The sequence below is a fragment of the Phytophthora infestans genome, genomic scaffold (assembly GCF_000142945.1).
Source record: "Phytophthora infestans T30-4 supercont1.98 genomic scaffold, whole genome shotgun sequence".
Lineage (NCBI taxonomy): Eukaryota > Oomycota > Peronosporomycetes > Peronosporales > Peronosporaceae > Phytophthora > Phytophthora infestans.
This window is the reverse complement of record NW_003303661.1, coordinates 216,278-236,369: the sequence shown is the minus strand read 5'-3', so window position 1 is coordinate 236,369 and position 20,092 is coordinate 216,278. Positions and strand designations below refer to the sequence as shown.

The following is a 20,092-nucleotide window of genomic DNA, read 5'->3' as shown; positions in this document are numbered from 1 at the left end:
CGCCATCGATGCAATAGTAAACTCTAGTTTTCCTCTGCAACCTTGGCGAAACTTAGAGCATCTGTACACAATTTTCCTTGAGGACGACCATGCCTTGCAGTACTTATAGCCCTTATAGAAGCATGTCGTCCGCTCACCACGTCGTGGCACAGACCCCACATCATTTGCGAGTTGCTATCGAGCTTGCTCGAACAGCAACTCAGTGCTAACGACGTCCTCGACCGGCTCAGCTGGCTCCACTTCGCCATCCTCCGGCGCGCCCTCAGCCGGCTCAGCAGGCTCCACCTCGGCATCCACCGACGCGCCCTCGTTTGCCTCTCGATTCATCTTCTCCACTGACCAACGCATGAGCAGCCTTGAGGCTGAAGAAGTGCGTGAACTTATTAATCATTTTCAGATCCCATGTCAGTTCTCCAGTGAGATAAATATCTGATCTAGAATCTGATCAGTTCCGTATACGTACATTTTCGGAGCTAACCGATATTTGACAGTAATGTGTATGTGATTAAATAGTTGATTCTGGGGAAATGCATCGGCAAAGTTGAGATTAGGGATGGGTTGCGAAAATAAAATCCGATCGATCGATTCGATCAAATCCGATCATGATCGATTGTGATCCGATTGGCTGATCTATCGATCACTTTCGTTCCGATCGGATTCAATCGGATCGGATCGACAAGTTCACAGACTTGTGTAAAAACGTTTTTAGGCCAATATATTTTTATTATACAAAATCTGTCATATTTGCTATAGACTCCTAGTTTTTGATACTCCTGCTGCAGGAGTATCAAAAACGCAGGAGTCCTGCAGCAGGTGTATCAATAACAGGAGTCCTGCATCAATAACCGAAACCACAACTGTTAAGCAAGGACGAAGCAGCTGATCCCGTCGAGGCGTTGGAGTCCGCGTCGAATATCAGCATCGGCCCCGGCAGCGCCGATAGTATCGCTAGTTTAGGACGCAGGAGCAACCCGCGGCGTGTTGTCTATGAGGGCAGCGAGATCGACAGCAGTGACGCACATAGAAACCGTGAGAGGATTTAAAGCGCAGGAATTTGCCAAGACCACTGGAATGAACTGCTTATGAGACGAGGTGACGCTAGCGGGTTTTAATCGACAGCCGCAACCGCGCTGTCCATGTCATCGGGTGTTTGGCACAAAAGCACGTTGTCGCTGTCGGCCGAAACCATGTCCTTAGGTATGGACTTGCTGCCTGTAGAGCTCCATGGGGATCCACTCGTACTGATAAACGCTGTAAACCCTTGAATCTGCGCGAACTGATCTTTGGTTACGTTGAAGTCCTTGATCTCGTTGCCCTGGATGTATAGCGATTCCAATCTGCTCGTGTTGAGCGACGACCCCGGAAAACCGTGAGAGCGTTGTGAGACAAGTACACTCCTTCAGTGCGGAGTATGTGCCGTCCACATACTCGGTGTGGATGCTTTCCACGACAAGTCCAGGTATTGGATCCAATTCGCGCATGAAGCTACTGCTGAGCGTCGAAATATTGCAGTCGCGCAGCGTCAGGTTCATCACAGTAACCGGCACGGAGGCAATGTTCGTCTTCGCCACGGAGTTCAGGTCAACGTTGTTAATCAAAAAGTCGAGGTGTTCGTGGAGTTGCTGACGACGGTCAATGAAGAGCTGGAAATCACGCGGTTTTCGTTGATGGATGCAATTTCAGCTGAAGAATCTCCAGTACCTTCGATCTGAAAGCTGTACAAACTGGAGGGGACCCAAATGGGACGGAAGGCGGTGAGCACCAGCTTATCCTAGGAGTGAATGCGTCATCGTCCTGAGCATATTGGTTCGCACTCGGTTCGGCTTGCGGACATGCACATGTGGCAGTTTAATCCCTTTCGACCTGCACCAGAAGTGCGAATTTTGCAGCAACATACCATGTCGTGAATTCTACTGTCATTTATGAGGTCTGTAGTGACTGCTCGGACCTGTATGAAGTGGAGGAAAACAAAGTATCCAAGAAGAGACTCTGTGTACGTCATTAACGTCGACTCGTGCATCTTCGAGGACGAAGACTTCATGGCTGCATTAGGTCCAGCAGTGATCGACGACGACTACGGTGAAGATTTCGTCGAGGACTACGAGTGTGAATGTGAATGGCTCTGAGTCAATTGGGTGTCTCGAGTGTTCTTGGATTGAGACTGGTACTGATGAAATTAAGACATACTGAGCTGACTTTGAATCAACGGATGCTTGCAATTCGCCTGTGATTGCGACTGGCTGAGCTGCGACTGAGTGAGTCGAGGACGCTCGAATAGAATAGACTTCTTCAGTCCATTAACCTGTGCGTTCACAGGTTTATCAAGCGTTTGCAGTGCTCTCGGATGGTTCAGTACATTCTCTGGATACAGCTCCGACACGTCATCTCGAAGACAGTTAACTCACTGAATCGCAGAGTTCAACTCAATTTAAGGATACTCAACTGACTCAAAGCCAATTGATCACTTCCAGGAATCGCAGCTCACTCAGAGTCAACTCAGTCAATCGCAGAATCAATTCAAGCAACGCGATTCAAACAAGCTCAATTCGACGAATCCCTCGTTACTCAACTGCGAGCCGATGTGGAATACCATTTAAAGCGGACATTAAAAGCAACACTACGAGAGACAAGAAGGGGGGTTTACAGTACTGACGAGCCTAAATTCTCCATCACTCTGTTGGAACGAGATTACCAACTCGAGTTCGATGATACGACTGTAGTACGTTATTAGTTTTGGTGCCTTGAGTCCTACGTACGGTCGAAGTGCGCTCAATATGCTGCCTCAAATCGCTGCGCCCCATTTGGATTGCCCCATTGGATACGACACGGAGATCGATCAATGGACTCAGTACGTCCACTTTCGTGGAGCCATCGGGATGTCAATTTCTCGAGAGCAATCCATGTGCTCACACACTATCTACCACGAACGGCCTCTGGTCGTCAAGAACGCCTTGAACGACACCCGCTTCAGCCACCTGGGCGTCGTCAATCAAACAGATGCCCGGTTCTACGCTGGTTTCCCGATCCGAGCGCCGGACAGCGCTATAGTCACTTGCTGCAGGATCCACGAACTCGTACTTGTACAAAGGTACTGGGCTCACCAACTGACAAAGGGATTCCGGAGCTTGTGAATGTTTACTCGGGTCATCTAAGTACAATTGGTCCGTGAGCTCCTCCACCCAGCTCGAGTCAGAAGTCATTAAAGCTGTATCTCCATTCATCGTTGTATCACAATGCGTCACTGTGCTCGATCTGTTCCAACCGCTACCGCTTATTCCGTTGCGACTTCTTCTGGCATTTGTGTGGTAACATGGTGTGTGGAGATTACTCCCAAATGTACGAGGTGGAAGCTCGCATGGGGGGAGCTTCGATGCAATCGATAATGTCTACAATGCGTACACCGTGGTGACACATGTGTGTTTGACGATGAAGGAGACTTTGGGCATGCAGTTGTATCTGTAATGTCTACAATGCGTACACCGTGGTGACACATGTGTGTTTGACGATGAAGGAGACTTTGGGCATGCAGTTGTATCTGTAATGCCGGATCGTCGTACCCCATAGGGAAGTAGATGAATGTTTGGAAACCAAAGCGACGACGACGAACGGCCCTTTCAAATTGACGGAGAGACGTTCAGGACGTGTATAGCTTCGGGGTTCATGATACTTTCACGTCTACGAGCGATATATTAAATGGGTTTTAATCCATTGCAGACATGGAGCTCATTGAATACTCCGGGGTGAATGCCACAGCGAATGCGATCTTAGCTGTCGGATCTTCGTGTAAGAACAAATGGAGCCCAGTTGTGGGATCATTGAGCAGCCTGCTAGCACCAATAACACCTAGGTAAAGTCCAATGACCAGGAAAATGTCTCCAAACGAAGATCCATTCAGTGTTCCTGCTACGAATAAGTCCATGATGCTCCTGTCATTGTCGCAGCGTTGATGGACGTTTGAGCGTGTCCTCTAGTAGGTATTGGCTCTCTCCGGGTAACTTCCCCACGACGGTTCCAGAGGTCGGCTTTCTAGTGCAGTCTCGTGCCCCGTCATTCCACGACATCATCGACCAGATACATCACCTCTTTACCCACCACTGGACTTTGAAAAGCGCTGTCACGTCATTTGGAAATTGATGCAAAGCCGAATGCTGTTCCGGCGATTGAAGCGAACTGGGTGGATGTGGACTATGGGCTGAAGACGATCGTACTTGCTGTGTGGAGCTTAACATTCATTGGATGAGTCGAAACAGATCTTGCGTAGATCCTGGGTGTATATCTATTGTGTGCCACGTTCTGGGTGATTGAAGTCGATGTCGCGAGTGTGGTGTGCACAGTGGTCGACGTGGTAAGAGCCTGGAGCTCCCAGAAGTACATGAAGGTGGTAGCAGCTCCAGCAACTGCGCTACGTTTCCTTGTTCAGTTATTTCCTATCGTTGCTCCATGAAATTGACAGCAGTACAAATGGATTGCAGATAACTTTTCGGAACACGGCGACTCCACTGGGAACTATTGCGTGTCTTGCAGTTCCGCTCGTGTGTGTCATTCAGAGTCATGTGCCGAGACCACTCCTGTTCTTCTGATTAACATACCACTTGCCTTTCGGATGGCTTCTCAAGACGACGCTAACGCTGCTGGACATCTTTGAGCTGTGCTGGAATCTCCGGTGCAGCAATTGGCAAGCGTCACAAAGAGCACGAAGACCTTCCTTGGCGCCTTTGGTGAACTGTTTCCAGTATTGTCGACGCTCAGCAGCCTCGCGCAGGCGACGCTGCCAATTATTCTGATGTGGATGGCCGACACCATTGGAGAACGTGCTATCGATTACATGACCAGGAACTAATGTTTCACTGGCAACCAAAGTGATAGAAGACAAACACAAAACATCATTTTTCAACCATATATCCGCGAGAGATTAATGCGCGTTGCCTGGGCGATAGATTCTGATGGGATCAATGGTTCACTGTACTGAACTAGTCAGTGAACTAAAGATGAGCATGAACATCGCCTGATGTCTTGTTGAAATCCAGAAACGCTTGTAGCTCCGATATCGCTGTCACAGCATCATCTCCAAGCCTGGCACGACGAGAACTAATAGTTGCACCCGACGCAGAGAATGCCTCTTCACTTGGGACTGATGTTGCCATAATTGCCAAATAATCGCGCGCCATCATCTGAATCCGCGGAAATGAAGCGGCTTCATTCTTCATCCAGTTGCAAACAGCTCGACTTCCTGTCTTCAGGTTCATGGATCTGTCCTTGTGTTCCAACCACCGCTGTAGCTCCGAAACGAACGACTCATTTGTGTTGTTGACCGGTTCGTGTAAATCCAAATGCTCATCAATGAGACCATATAATGCTTCTTCGTCATCGTCTTCTTCTTTCTCCTCCTGCGTTCTCTCAGCCTCGGCGATGCCCACAGTTCGTTCGTATTTACTGCGATACACAGATTCATATTCGTTCTCAACAAGGCGCTTGGCCTGCTCGATATCACCGTCGATCATCACAATGTGTTCCTTAGCTCGAGGATCAAGAACGGCAGCAATCCTTGCCTCGCGAGTCTTCACCAACGAAAGGTACTCATCCAACTTTGTTTTAAAGGCACGTGCAAAGTCCCTAGTGTACCACGACTCGGCATTCTGCATTATCTTTGACGCATGCTTCGAGATCAAATGGAAGACAACAAGTGTTACACCGAATGTGGGGTAATTTTTTCCAGACATCATAGTAGTTGCTGCTTTGATCGGCTTCAAGAACGCCGTAAACTCGGTCAAGTAACTCCACGTAGTCTCCGAAATGGGGGAGGCAAGACGATGTGTATGACCAATTGACAAGTCTCTGTATCCTTCATGGCGCTCGCGGATTCTACGCAGCAGTTCTTCGATCGCCTTTTGTAATGCACGAGCTGAAGCCAGCATAGTCAAAGTGCTGTTCCATCTGGTGACGCAATCGAGTTCTGGAGAAACATACTTGATACTAACAGCGGCACACACTCCTTGCAAAGCTTCTAGCAAAGACGGTGAGTCCGATATCTTCTTCAAAATGTCGCGAATACTTCCAACGCTATCATCCATTAAGGGGCACGCTTCCATTCCTTTCTCTCACAGCAAGTTGAAGCACATGAGCGAGACAACGAACTTGTATCACCTTCAGCTGAGAACTTCTGCCTTCCTCACCAGCTATATGTACTCCCGTCGTGGTAGAAGCCGCGGTTGTTTGTTCGTTGGTAAACACCTCGTCAGCAAGTGTCTCGTTAATTTTTCTGACCATGGTCCCATTGTTAGTCGCATTATCTGCAGTAATTGCCCACAGCTTCGAGATAAGAGATTCATCCATTGCCCTCAGTGTATCCATTAAATGATCGGCAAGCCGGACGCCACTATGAGGATACTCCACCCGTGTGAATCCGACCACTACGGACTTGATAGCCCATTCGTCATTGATCCAGTGTAACGTCACGACCATATACCCTTTTTGAGCCGCCGACGTCCACATGTCGGTTGTGGCAGACACACGACACGACGCAATTTCTTGGAGCATTGTGTGCCGGGCCAGTTCCTTTTCACATGTCCAGCGTTGTATGACCTTCTTGCGCACCGTTTTACGAGTTGGAGGCGTGTAATCGGCTTCAAGAATCTTACAAAATGATCGAAACGCTTTCTTTTCCACCAAATTAAACGGAAGTGAGTTCATCACGATCAAGTCCACAAGCTGATCATCGGCCGCAGCTTTGTCAAAAGTGCGCTGCTTTACAAAACGTTCAAAACCAAACGCAAGTAACTTCGTTTGCTTGGAATCCATTGCAGCCACTGAAGCCTCGGCGTCTCCTCCGGAATATTCGTCACGATGGTACCGTTTAAGATGGCGGCGAAAAGTGGTGTGTGCAATTGATGACCATCGACAAGCTGAGTCTGTAGGGCACAGCAAGCAGGTATAGGAACCTTCATCGTTCTCACGAATGAAAGACCAAATGTCGGAACGCTTGTGACTGTGAGATCGCCGATATCCACTCGATGAAGTGTTTGCGTTCGACGAAATGTTTATGCTCGACTCGTCATGAGCGTCCATTGATTCTACTTATGTGGTATCTTGCCTACGTAGTAAAGCCAAAGTAGAGAAGTGAAATCAGCTCATTACCGTTCGGCGTGCAGCCTTAGTCTGTCCCACGGAGGTAGCTTCTCGACAGGAATTTGGTGCAGGTGCAACTACCGATCCGATCCGATCGGATCCGATCGGATCGAATCAAGCCATACAAATTCCAAGTATATAAACTACAATCACACACAGATCATGGCGCAAAATTCCAACCTCAACGAAGGGAAGTTCGGTCCCAGAAGTGGCGAGCCAATGCCGTGATGTGCTGGTAGACACTGCCAGGGAGAGGTATCACACTTGGACTTGAGCTTCGAGGAGCGGATAGTTCGGGCGGTGAAGTGGTAAGCGGTGGGGCGTACCACGACGGACAGCGCGGCAATGATCTTGATTCAAGTACATGTACAAGTCGCCAATCAAGACTCTTGATGAGCGACTTGTACATGTTCGGCTCGCCATGGACAGCTTCACAGCGGGACGTGGAAGTTCCCGGGCACTTCGATGAGCTGGGTGGTGCTCAACAACAAGCAGGCAGAAGTGCTGGTACGACGTGGCTACAGCGTTGCAGGCGTGTCGCCGACGCTGTTGGATATATGCTCATTAATTTTCCGCCGGAGTCTGCAGTGGGCTAGCCGCAGACGTAATCGGTGGCGTAGTTTTCGGATGTGTTCCGGGAGTCTCTATTGCTGGTATTCCGCGATAAACGAGATGCTGCACTGAATATACGGAAGGTGCGTCTGCTGACGATTTCATAATAAAATTCGTCACTTTCCTCTGCCTTAGGCTCCTACGAAAAACACTTCCTAGCAGAAAACTTCTTGCTAGGACTCCTGCTGCAGGAAAACTCATCCTGGAGACGAACAACACGTACGGTACGACAATATGACCTCAAATATTTAATGCAGAACGTCTTAAATCGTTTCATAGAATCGTAAAGGTTTTAAATGTCATTGGGTAGACTCTATACCTACAAGAACGTATTTCTTGTGAATCCCAGCACAAGGGACTATATCATTTTTTGTGTTTCTCCTAGAATCTTATACATTTTTGATTGGATCCGATCGATCGATCAATCGGATTCAATCGAATAAGATCGAAATTAGTCAGACGAGACATATCGATTGATCCGATTCAATCCATTTCCCAAGCCTGGTTGAGATAGGTCTTGGTATTAGCTTAACATCTCACCAAAACAAGCAGAATAGCTAGCCCGGATTGAACAATGTGCATGTTTTAGAATGTGCTAAAAAAATGCAATCACAACTTATCACAACTTAGCGCTTTCTCGATGTAAGCTGCAAAATGATCCGAGGAAGCTGTCATCGCGTCCTGCGGCAGCTTGGCCACAGAATCGATCCCGGAAAACAATTACCACGACCTCTTCAGCCGCGGCAGCGAGGCCATAGGCGTGACCCTGGGAAACACCCACCGCGACGTCGGTGCCACGGGGCGTTTCTTTCGCCGTCTTCCTTCGCCAGAATTTCGTTCGCATCATCCGGTTGGTCTTGTTCGAGATGACGGTAAGACTTGCAGCGAGGCCAACGTTGTGAGCCGCGGTAGCAGCCTTCGTCGCCACGGTGCAACCAGGCGTGGTTTTCACCGCTCTTCGTCACAACATCATCCTCGGGCACAGCCATCCCCAATGGTGCAGGAGGCTTTTCGTCATTCGAAAGGCGACACAAACGGTATTCTCCTACTTTCCCAGTAGCACGGTACATGTACACCATCGTCGTGCATTAATAAGCCAAAGTAGACAAGCTCACAACACCATAACTTGACGGTACCTTTCGTATCATCAGCGCTCAATCCGTCCGTGGAAGGCATGATGCAGACAGCTCCTATCGCCATGACCAGAAGTATCAGAAGCGATGACCCCTTCATCTCCACGTCGACTGTTCTACGACTTGCTGTCTCTCAGGTAAATAGTAAAATGAGAAGGATCGAGGCAACATGCACCGTTAGGTGCGATCGTCTTTTCCTGGCAAGTTCGGGTTTCTCGCAAAGTAACTGTACTCGCTAAAACGTGTATTACTGCAAAAGCAAACGACATTACACGTATACACTACTCGGGAGAGTCTCTGTCATATTCACTCCTCAGAGCGAAGTTGGGGACACGATTTGTGAGATGTGGCACCGGTTCCGGCTTTCGCACCAGCATTCGCGTTCGCGTTCGCAGAAGCGCTTGCAGTGGCGGTCGCCGACGCACCACCCGTACCGGTGGACGTCTTCGCCGTGCTGGCACCGTCATCACTCGTCACGGTCACAGTCTTGCTCGCGCCAGTTCCAACGCCGACGTCGACACCGTCGTGGACAACGGTAGCAGGTGCACCAACTTGGACACCGTTCACTCCGACTACAGGGGAAGCACCCACACCCACGCAAGCGACACCCGGAACGCCCACCCCAACTCCAACACCATTCACGCCAAGACCAACGCCGTTTACACCCACACCAACACCAGGTACACCGACACCAACGCCGTTTACACCCACACCGACACCAGGCACACTGACACCAACGCTAGCAACGCCCGGGATGCCGACACCAACACCTGGTCCAACGTAACCGGGGCCACACACTCCGACACTAGCGACACCGGGAACACCGACACCGACACCAGGTACACCGAGTAGTCCAAACGTCTCGGCCACTTGCTTCTCGGCCTGCACATGGCTTGATATAGAGCCACGGCGGCGATGCACATTGCGATGATCTTGTTGTTGCTGAACATGACTCCATGTCAACAACAACTTCAACATGGGGCATACAAAGTTCAGCATCAAAACCTTGAATAAGAAACAACAAATCTAGGCCTTGCATTTCACGTAAAGTGCAGGTACAGTATGGTGCCCGTAATTGGTGGGCTGTTCTGTAAATTGATGGAAGTCAAGAGCGCGAATAAGAAGATGTAGAGATCGAGAATTAGTCGCTCAAACGAGCGTGCGTAGCCCATGTCATGTGCCTCAGCCTGTCAGCCAAACCACACTGAAACTGTATCCTTACCAGAAGATCATTTGCGCTACCGGATCTGTTGACTAGGTCAAGCCCGTTCACCAACATTAACCGCCCAAGTCTTGCACATTGCCTCATTCTCCAATTCACTCCTTCGAGCTCAACCACTCGAACCAACTTCCCCAAGAGCAAGCTCTCTATTATTCTCTCTAGACCCTTCAACAAATGTACGTCTGCTCTCCACGATTTGCGTCTTCTTAATTTAAAAAAAAAAGCCGCTAAAAACAATTTGTGTTTGTCACAAATTGCATCTCGAATGTGACCCCTGATACATCGGCCCCTGCTTATTGACTTGACACCACCAGGATTATACTACTAAAAGGAAAGGATTATTTTTTGGGGATTACCAGCACAATCCATTCCATGCGGATACCAGCAGAATTCGTATGGCTCCATTAACTATTCAGCACCTCCACAAGGAGGAATTGACTGACAACTCACGATGCCACTTACAACTCATTCTCCAATTCACTCCTTCGAGCTCAACCACTCGAACCAACTTCCCAAGTGCAAGCTCTCTTTTCCTCTCACCGGACCAAGTCTCCATCCTCAGCAATCATGTTCAGCAACAACAAGATCTTCGCACTTTGCATCGCCGTCGTGGCTCTCTCAAGTCATGTGCAGGCCGAGAAGCAAGTGGCCGAGACGTTTGGACTACTCGGTGTACCTGGTGTCGGTGTCGGTGTTCCCGGTGTCGCTAGTGTAGGAGTGGGTGGCCCCGGTTACGTTGGACCAGGTGTTGATGTCGGCGTCCCGGGCGTTGCTAGCGTTGGTGTCGGTGTGCCTGGTGTCGGTGTGGGTGTAAACGGCGTTGGTGTTGGCGTGAATGGTGTCGGAGTTGGGGTGGGCGTTCCGGGTGTCGCTAACGTGGGTGTGGGTGCTTCCCCTGTAGTCGGAGTGAACGGTGTCCATGTTGGTGCACCTGCTACCGTTGTCCACGACGGTGTCGACGTCGGCGTTGGAACTGGCGCGAGCAAGACTGTGACCGTGACGAGTGATGACGGTGCCAGCACGGCGAAGACGTCCACCGGTACGGGTGGTGCGTCGGCGACCGCCACTGCAAGCGCTTCTGCGAACGCGAATGCTGGTGCGAAAGCCGAAACCGGTGCCACATCTCAAAAATCGTACCGCAAGCTTCGCTTGGAGAAGTGAATAGGACAGAAGCTAGCCTGAGTAGTGTATACGTGTAATGTCGTTTGCTTTTGCAGTAATACCACGTTTTGGCGAGTACAGTTACTTTGCGAGAAACCCGAACTTGCCAGGAAAGACGATCAGCACCTAACGGTGCATGTTGCCTCGATCCTTCTCATTTTACTATTTACCTGAGAGACAGCAAGTCGTAGAACAGTCGACGTGGAGATGAAGGGGTCATCGCTTCTGATACTTCTGGTCATGGCGATAGGAGCTGTCTGCATCATGCCTTCCACGGACGGATTGAGCGCTGATGATACGAAAGGTACCGTCAAGTTATGGTGTTGTGAGCTTGTCTACTTTGGCTTATTAATGCACGACGATGGTGTACATGTACCGTGCTACTGGGAAAGTAGGAGAATACCGTTTGCGTCGCCTTTCGAATGACGAAAAGCCTCCAGCACCATTGGGGATGGCTGTGCCCGAGGATGATGTTGTGACGAAGAGCGGTGAAAACCACGCCTGGTTGCACCGTGGCGACGAAGGCTGCTACCGCGGCTCACAACGTTGGCCTCGCTGCAAGTCTACCGTCATCTCGAACAAGACCAACCGGATGGTGCGAGCGAAAATTTAGAGATGGAAGAAAGCGAAAGTCACGTCCCGTGGCACCGACGTCGCGGTGGGTGTTTCCCAGGTTCACGCCTATGGCCTCGCTGCCGCGCCTGGGGAGGGCGCGATGACTGCTTCCCCGGATCATTTCTTTGGCCAAGCTGCCGCGCCTGGGGAGGACGCGACTGCTTCCCCGGATCATTTCTTTGGCCAAGCTGCCGGGCCTGGGGAGGTCAGACTGATTAATTGCCTGGGTCTTGTATGATACAAGTGCCTTGTTGCAACCCTTTCTTGGTGAGCTACAACGTCAAGCGCTCCGAGAAGTGTCGAGTGTATGAGCGAATTTGATCCATGCAGTGACAAAGATTAGTAGGTAAAAAAATCCGTTCTGTGCTTTATGATACCATACGCGCAGTTATTTAAAAAAATAAATCTTGTTACTGTAACTAGATATTTACTTCCTCCGCCCGAAAACATAAGCAGGATGGGTGGGAAAAATAATTTTAAAAACAGAAAACCTTTAAACGAGCAGCTGATTGGTCTTAATTGCTGTTTAGATTACGGCAATTGTTTGTTCGGCTTATCGTTATGCAAAGTTCGTGGTGAAGATGGGAAAGTTGAAAATCTTTCAATCGCCGGAATGTCAATTTTACACGAAATGTCATAGAAACCTGTAGAGATGTAGCGCGTGATTCTCTGTTGAATGGTGCCACGTAGAGTTCCTAAATATTTCTACGTGCAGCGGCCGACAACAACAGCAACATTTGTATGGGCGTACTTAGGTGGAATACGACAGTACTATCAAATGACTTGAATTTGTAAGCATACCGCTTTTATTTTCGGACACGGTTTAAACAGATGCCCCGCTTATATTTTCGGGCAGGAAGTAATGAGTATCAGGCCGTCCGTTCTATGGGCCCTGACCCGAGTCATTGGGACCTAATCGAAATATTAATTTTCATATTACCCATGTCGTCATACTTGTAAGCGCGAAGAGACACACAGTGACGACGGCATCTCAATGCTCTCGGCCGCAGCAGCTTCAGCCGCACAGGCTCGTACTTTAGTCAACGACAGCGCCACTCGATTACAGATAGAGGATAGTGAGCGTGCGACGCTCCAAACTAAGTTGGATTTGCGTCCTATCAACACAAAAAGAAAATACGAGGGTTATCAGAAGGAGTTTGTTTCGTGGTGCCATGACAAGCACTTCTTCGACGGTTCTACAGTCACGAAAGGCAAGTTGCATTTTTTTCTGTCCGAGCAAGTCGTGGGAAGAGAATCCAAAAAGAAAAAGGGAACGACTGTCGGAGGATCGACTGTATGTGGGTACGCAAACGCCGCTGTCGACCTATACAGTAAACAGGTGGCACTTCAAGTGAACTCAAACGAGCAACCTTGGTCCGCTCAAGTGAAACAGTTTGTTAAGAAATGTGCAAGCTATACGTACTGAAACAAAGAAAAAAAATACCAGGATCGCGGTGTTGGATCTCTCCTAGACGGATACCACTTGGAATTGCAGTTTCGCCAGATTTGTGATAGTTTTTTTTCTGCTTGATGATCTACGCGGACGCGCTGCGTTTCTATTTTCTCACTATGGTTTGCTTCGCGGTGAGAATATACGTGACTTGGAGCTCGCCGATATGTTCTCTCAGCCTCTTGATAACGAGGGCTTTCAGCCTTCTGCAATCATTCAAAGAAAAAAAATCGAAGAATGGGGGCGCAATTTAGCAGCACGCGGGATCATTGAGATTTTAGAGCTGCTGCGGATCGTGCTAATTCAGGACGCTACAATATTATTCGATCATCTCCCTTCTCGAATTCGGCACCACAAAATCTTCGGAAATTGTTTTGAACAGTATCGAACCAGCGTTTCTACTGCCATGCTAACAGCTCAGCATCCAGTGGTATCACAACTTCAAGTGGCCATGTCACTTTTAACAGAGCAAATACGGACTCAACACGCTGCTGTAATGGACAAAGTAGAAGCAAGGCATAAGGAACTGGTAAATGAGTTCAGCGACTGGAAGGACAGCGTACATCATTCCTTCAAGGCGAGGTCGCGTACCGCATACTGCGTGTTCGAAATAACGGCAACGATAATATTAACCAGCCATCAGATCATATCCATGCAGCCAGTGTCGATATAACTCACATTACCCCGTGAGAGACGCCACCGGCGAATATAGGAAACATTTCTTAATGTTCTATGAGCCGTGGTGTATCTACGGTACGCCAGCTATGGACTGAATGGCATGAAGGTATAGCAAATCAGCCCATCAATTGAATCACTAGAGCGCACGTTTGGAACCAAATGGCGATCATCTACAAGAGAGTTAAAGTTCTTCTCGCGGCGCTTATATGTGATTAAATACGTACGGTGTCTAGTACGATGTGGACTGTCAGCCGAATCTGCCATTGTTAAAGCTGATGGTGAGCGTGGGACCAGGAGTATCGATGCTTTCTCTAAGTGGTTACGCAGTACAGATCACATTAGTCACGTATAGTTTTAATTTCATAGTATGTAAATTATCCCGCTCGTTACCTCAGCGCATATCACGTGTCAGCATGAGTTGAGGAGTCATACGTATCGCGCATGGCGGTGAGCTCTACACCAATAAATACATGCTGAATTAGTAGCTGTCACTTGTACAAAGCCTCAACCACGCGTTTGTTGCCAAGCTCTATAGAATGATGTTATCAGCATAGCGGTACTGAGCACCTTGCAATGACCCTAATATCATCGCAACAGTTAGCACGAGGCCGACAAGGGCACATTACACACTGACCATTCGCAGAGAAGCACAAGGCAACTAACCCGCAGCATCCACTGGTGACTGGAAGAAAACTGTCATGCACGAAGCCTGTAGTGGTCTTGTGGAAGCTTATAATCTGATCTTTACTGCGCCCACGAGAGGGGCAGAGCTTGTCCGTTGAGCACCGGTAGCGGAGCGCTTTAAGGCCTCGAAGTGCTTGTAGCGTTAGGCTGTATCCGCGGGCGAAACGCGGCGGTGATCACAACTCTTCCACTGCTTGGCAAAGTGGTCGTCTCTGCTTCTCAATGAGTCTTGGTCTTGGTGTATTTTTATCAGATGGCACACGCCTGCATTTTACATACTTTAAACCAATAAGGTCACAGTATTTAGGTCACGACCTTTTTTTTACGAGTAATATCTGTACATACTTACCTAAAAACGACTGGTATCTCGAGATATCAGGTCCAAGGTCATGACGGTCATCATGTCATGATGACCGAGTCATGACGTTTTACGTTTTAAATATGTTTATGCGGAGCTCTTAGGGCATCTCTGCCGGCATTTACGTAAAATTATACGTAAATATTTTGGGACCAAAAATATAAATTCGTGCAGGAGGCTCAGCATACGGCACGGTTTTATACAAGTCTGGTCAGCTTTCTAAAGCAATTACGATATTAGCCAGAGCATGTTTTCTTACAGATTTACCGAAGCCAGGTTATCTACATTTTGATCTGTAACTCAGTCAGTTTTACGAGTTAGCTGATGCTGTTTAAATATGATGTTTCAATCCCCAAATGCAGTTTGAGACTTGTTTTAACGCATGGAATATCGCAGTTTACAAATGGGTTAGTATACAAGCGACCGCTTTTGTCGTTGCGACCATTTTTATGACCCCCTACCCCTACACATACAAAAAACAAGTAAAAATAGTGATGGCCAATATGACTACATTAGTAGTGTGTTTTGTTACCGTGCTTCTTGACGACCTCCTTACACCTGCGCGGCATGGACTATATCAAAGAGGCTATAAGCGCTTCGCCGATCGAGTCTTATGCTTCATATAGAGCTGCGGTTAGCTTAGCAACAGTGGAATACTGTTTACCGCTGGCGTATACATGTCTTGTCATGATTGACCACAGATTTTCAATGGGATTAAGATCTGTCAACTCTAGCAGGCCAGTCAAGAACGTGCATACATTGCTCGTTAAAAGAACTCTTTAGTCCCTTTTAGACCCGGTGCCGTCTTGCTGGTAGACAAAAGTCAGTACCATAGTGGCAGGTGGGCGAAACGGAGCAGAGACTCGGAAACGTAGTCGTTCGAGTTGTCTTTCCTGCGGATCTGATGCCCCGCCACACCATTACCGACCGTCCACCAGCTTGGCGTCGCTTGGTCTGCCTAGGAAGGAGGATGTCCCTCCACTAAGTCATGAAAGCCGTCGGGTCCGTCGAAATTCCACTTCTTCCCGTCGGAGCCGATGATGAACTCCTACGACCCAGCGGCATCCGTGTTAAGAACTCTTGCCCACGCTTAATCTTCCCTTGCCTCCTTGTCCTCTACGGAGAGCGGCAATGTGCTGTCCATTTAGTGTATATTAGCCAGTCTACGTTGAAGAGTACACGCTGAATTGTGCGAGCTGACACCGCCAAATTCAGCTCGCTCTTGAACTGTCGCGCCGAGAAATTCCTCTTAGCAGCAGTACATAACAGGAACCGAGCCTCCCGGTCCTTGCGAGCGTGTAGTTCGCCACTCAATCTCTCGTTGGCTGAACCTTCCTTCATAGAGCCCTTGGATTTGACCCTTTTCCTCGTCAGATAGTGGCGGCCATCTCCCCATAACGCTAGGAATGGCAGCTCACAACCCAAAATGGCATCACACAAGACTGAATCCAATGCGTGGCAATGCCGCATTGACCATCATTATTTTTACTTGTTTTTGTATGGGTACGGTGGTCATAATAATGGTTACAACTCCAAAAACGGTCGCTTGTATACTAGCCCATATCTAAACAGCGATATCCCACGGCTAAAACAGGTCCTATATTGCGTTTGGCAATAGAAACAGCATATCTAAACAGCATCAGCTAACTCGTAAAACTGACTGAGTTACAGATCAAAACGTAGGTGGTCATAATAACCTGGCGCGCAGTGTTGAAAAAAAAGTGTACGTAAAACGGTCGCAATACGTAATGAAATGCGAAACCTTATCCCAGAGAGGGAATGTTGACCCAGTTGGACGAGAACGACATTCAAACAACATTATGTGTACCACAGTCTCAAGTTTCTATTTTATTAAATGAACGTTTGTATTGTGAACTCTCACCAAATTTGCCTACATCTTATTTTCCCGCTCCCGATGATTTTCTGCATTATTATTGGGTATCTGACAATCACCATATATGGCACTGGAGCTTCACTATCCCAAAAATCTCCCGCTCCCGACCACGATAAAAATGTCGGGAGCGGGAGGACTAGTGGAAAATGTTCTCCAAGGGCAAGGTTTTACTCGCTCGAAAATGGAGGAGCTCGAGCGCGTAGAGAACGCCATGGAAGACTACACGAAGTGGATTCGAACGCTTTACGCGCGGAATGTAGAAGGCTCAAGACAGCGCCCACCTCATCAAACAAATCGTCCTATCTGGATGCCCTCCGTGCCAGTCTACTTGTGACGGAAAGTGTTACGGTGCAGGGCCCTTTCCGTCGGTCCAAGCCTAAGCGGAAAACGGTAGATTGCGTGTTTAAATTTCTCAGCGTGCTGTTCTCCGTCAGCTTTTGCGACGGCGTCGCTCTATTGGGTGATTTGGCAACACGGCAGGATCTCGACACACATACGACAGGAGCTGCATCCGACTGGTGAAGTGAAGTAACAGGTGCATATAATGATGAAGACAATGAAAGCTTCAGTGCTTTGTTGCATGTAAGGGTGGAATTTTCGAGCATTGATTCCGCTTCGTTCAAGAACCACGACGCTCAGAAGCAGTGGCAAGTATGGAAGGAGCTGTGCCGTTTTTACAGGAGGTGTATGGCCAATTTTCAAAGTCTGGGAACAACGCTCCATTGAATGCATTCCACGGAGGCAGAGTGGACCTTTACTACTTGCATTTACTCACGACTATCACAAAGCCAAACCGCCACGCTTGTATCGTTCAAACACTACCTGAAGATGTCATGGCGGACTCGTTTGAGAGTGGTTCTACCGCATTGACCAAAATATCAAAGGTGACATCAGCACAATTTGGTAAGATCACATATTTTTACTTATAGCGTCTAAAATCTAGCTGATTTGGGTTTCCAGTGTGTATCAGACTCTCGCACAGACACGGTGATTAAGTTGGTCCAATACATAGCACAAGCCGAAGATAAGGTCTTGTTGACAAATCGATAAATTACATTTTTCGAGAAGGGTGTTACGTTGAGGCGACAAAATCATGCCCTATCTGAGAAGGAGCACAAGGCTGCAATGCGAGCTTCTACTATTCGTGAGAAAAAGGACTCGGTTGAATTACTGGGTACACTACAGAAAAATCTGCGTGAAATGCGACGTGATCTCGCTGTTCTTCAGCAAGAAGGACGCCCCACAGACGACTGTAAGATGGCTGACTTGTAAGGCTGCATAGTCAAGCCTACGAGCGAGATGAGAGCATGCCAACAGTAGTATTGTGACAACCCGCTTACGCACCGTTGCTGGCGGATCGTATATTGTCTGTGCTTCCTGCGGTGGACTACCAGTAGTTCGGTTTGTTGGGTAGCCCGTCTCAATGCAACTCACACACTCTGTAGGCCCCTCGCAAAGGTGCCGGGACTCTCGTCCCTATTTTATTTACTTCTCTCCTCAACTCTTGTGACTCTGGCCTGTTGTGACTAGCAGCCGCGAACTCGCTCTCGGTGGCGTGCTATCACTCACCTGACTCACCCTCTCAACTCTCGACCTATTGCCACGGTTCTTCTCTGGGCCTTCTTTCCCGGAATACACCGCTACTCAGTCTCACTCTTACGCTTCCGACTCGCCACGCGTCCGTAACTTATCGAGCGCCCACTCTCCGTGCTCCTGTCCTTCTAATCCACCCCCAGCACAACTCTGTCCACGCAAAGCACCGACCATTCGGGTCCCACTAAACCTCGCTTACTAAAGCCACTTGGATTACGCCTCTGGCGCCTACCCTACGGCTCGCAGCCACACAGTAACTCGGAGGGTCCTCTCCTCCTGGTCTCGTCGCCCGTCGCTGTCGTTGCCCCACGCGTCCACCAATGCACTGACGACTGATCGTCCGTCCAATCGCACCTCTTCTCTCTCTTCTCCTTCTCTCTTCTCGTGTTGGTCCTCTGACCGCTTCGTGCACCCTACTCACTACCTCGCACTTCTCCGTACTCGCAGTTACTTCGCCTCTGTGCTCGACTGCGCAAATCTCGAAGTGAGATTCAATCTGCTACTGCTCTCCTGCGCAAATCTCGAAGTCTCACCGCTCTCCGTCTTCACGTCGCTTTTCCTCAGCACGTTGGGCTCGTGTTGCGATCTTTGGTCACTCCTGATTGGCTCGCAACTCTCACGCGTCGCTTCTGGATACAAGATCGCATTTGTGCGGTCTCCGCTCGCCACACCAACTGACGCCATGTAACCGCTCACTTCACTGACGTACCCAATACCTCCCACGTGCTCTCTACTGCTTGACTCCTCGGCAACCACCGTCAATGCCCTATTACAATTTGTTGGGAAATTAAGAGGTTGAGGTCCATGTGGACCCCTACCATATTACATCAACTTTTGCAAATCATTTGACTCTATTATACCCGATTGTGGCTTAGAAATGGCGTGATAAAGGTCTGGCCGAACCTCTACGAAGGGCAATTCCACCCAGTAGCTAAAGGGTTAATAATTGTTGTGCTCCATGATTGTTATAGGAGGTCTTATCGCTACCAATGCGACTGACCGTGGCGTACCATTTCTCGGCTTTGCGCTGGAGACGAGGTAATCTTGGAGTTTTTAGGAGGAAGAACGCGCACTGGGATTATTGTGTTGGATTAGAGCTTTAGAGAGTGGAGAGTTTTGGAGAATTGCTTCCCCCAAGCGACCGTTCTGTTGTGTCAGTTCCACGGGATGGCACACTAAAAATAGGCTGTAAAGCGAGAAGGCATGACCTCGATGAAGCTTAAAAGTGGAGTTATCGATGAAGTAGATGATGTAAAGCACAGCCACGGAGGCCTGATGCAGGTCCAGAGACAGATTTGAGAAATTTTGTAAAGGTGGGTATCTTGACATCTACCGACAACATTTTAAGATATTGTAGTAATTAATGACAATGGGAAATGACGTAGCGATATGAGGTTCGGTCATGGGCGTGGTAACCACTTTACGACGGGAGATACGACGACGAACAGGATTGAGACCACCCGGAATGATTTTAATCGACGTCTCAGCTGAAAGTATAAAATTGATCGAACGGTTGCAGGATTCTTACGGACCAAGTTAGCGCTGTAGACCATTTGCTGACCTGTCT

The 20,092-nt window shown here is 48.7% G+C and overlaps 5 protein-coding genes across 5 annotated transcripts; 1 reads left to right on the top strand and 4 right to left on the bottom strand.

Moving 5' to 3' along the window:
- Positions 1–1,108: 1,108 nt before the first annotated feature.
- On the bottom strand, positions 1,109–3,200 carry PITG_19546 (uncharacterized protein; the record flags this gene model as incomplete). Its single annotated transcript, XM_002996898.1, has 6 exons — positions 1,109–1,337; positions 1,429–1,643; positions 1,898–1,929; positions 2,188–2,361; positions 2,674–2,714; positions 2,911–3,200. 6 exons carry the CDS (start codon positions 3,198–3,200, stop codon positions 1,109–1,111), a joined length of 981 nt encoding a protein of 326 aa, XP_002996944.1.
- Positions 3,201–9,176: 5,976 nt separating this feature from the next.
- Positions 9,177–9,869, bottom strand: PITG_19545 (carbohydrate-binding protein, putative; the record flags this gene model as incomplete). Its single annotated transcript, XM_002996897.1, has 1 exon — positions 9,177–9,869. The coding sequence occupies one exon, from the start codon at positions 9,867–9,869 to the stop codon at positions 9,177–9,179; it is 693 nt and encodes a 230-aa protein (XP_002996943.1).
- Positions 9,870–10,659: 790 nt separating this feature from the next.
- Positions 10,660–11,253, top strand: PITG_19544 (carbohydrate-binding protein, putative; the record flags this gene model as incomplete). The annotated part of the gene is made up of 1 exon (XM_002996896.1): positions 10,660–11,253. One exon carries the CDS (start codon positions 10,660–10,662, stop codon positions 11,251–11,253), a length of 594 nt encoding a protein of 197 aa, XP_002996942.1.
- Positions 11,254–14,484: 3,231 nt separating this feature from the next.
- Positions 14,485–15,607, bottom strand: PITG_19543 (uncharacterized protein; the record flags this gene model as incomplete). The annotated part of the gene is made up of 4 exons (XM_002996895.1): positions 14,485–14,525; positions 14,745–14,827; positions 15,298–15,319; positions 15,571–15,607. 4 exons carry the CDS (start codon positions 15,605–15,607, stop codon positions 14,485–14,487), a joined length of 183 nt encoding a protein of 60 aa, XP_002996941.1.
- A 254-nt stretch (positions 15,608–15,861) lies between these two features.
- On the bottom strand, positions 15,862–16,379 carry PITG_19542 (uncharacterized protein; the record flags this gene model as incomplete). Its single annotated transcript, XM_002996894.1, has 2 exons — positions 15,862–15,996; positions 16,206–16,379. The coding sequence occupies 2 exons, from the start codon at positions 16,377–16,379 to the stop codon at positions 15,862–15,864; spliced, it is 309 nt and encodes a 102-aa protein (XP_002996940.1).
- Positions 16,380–20,092: the final 3,713 nt, after the last annotated feature.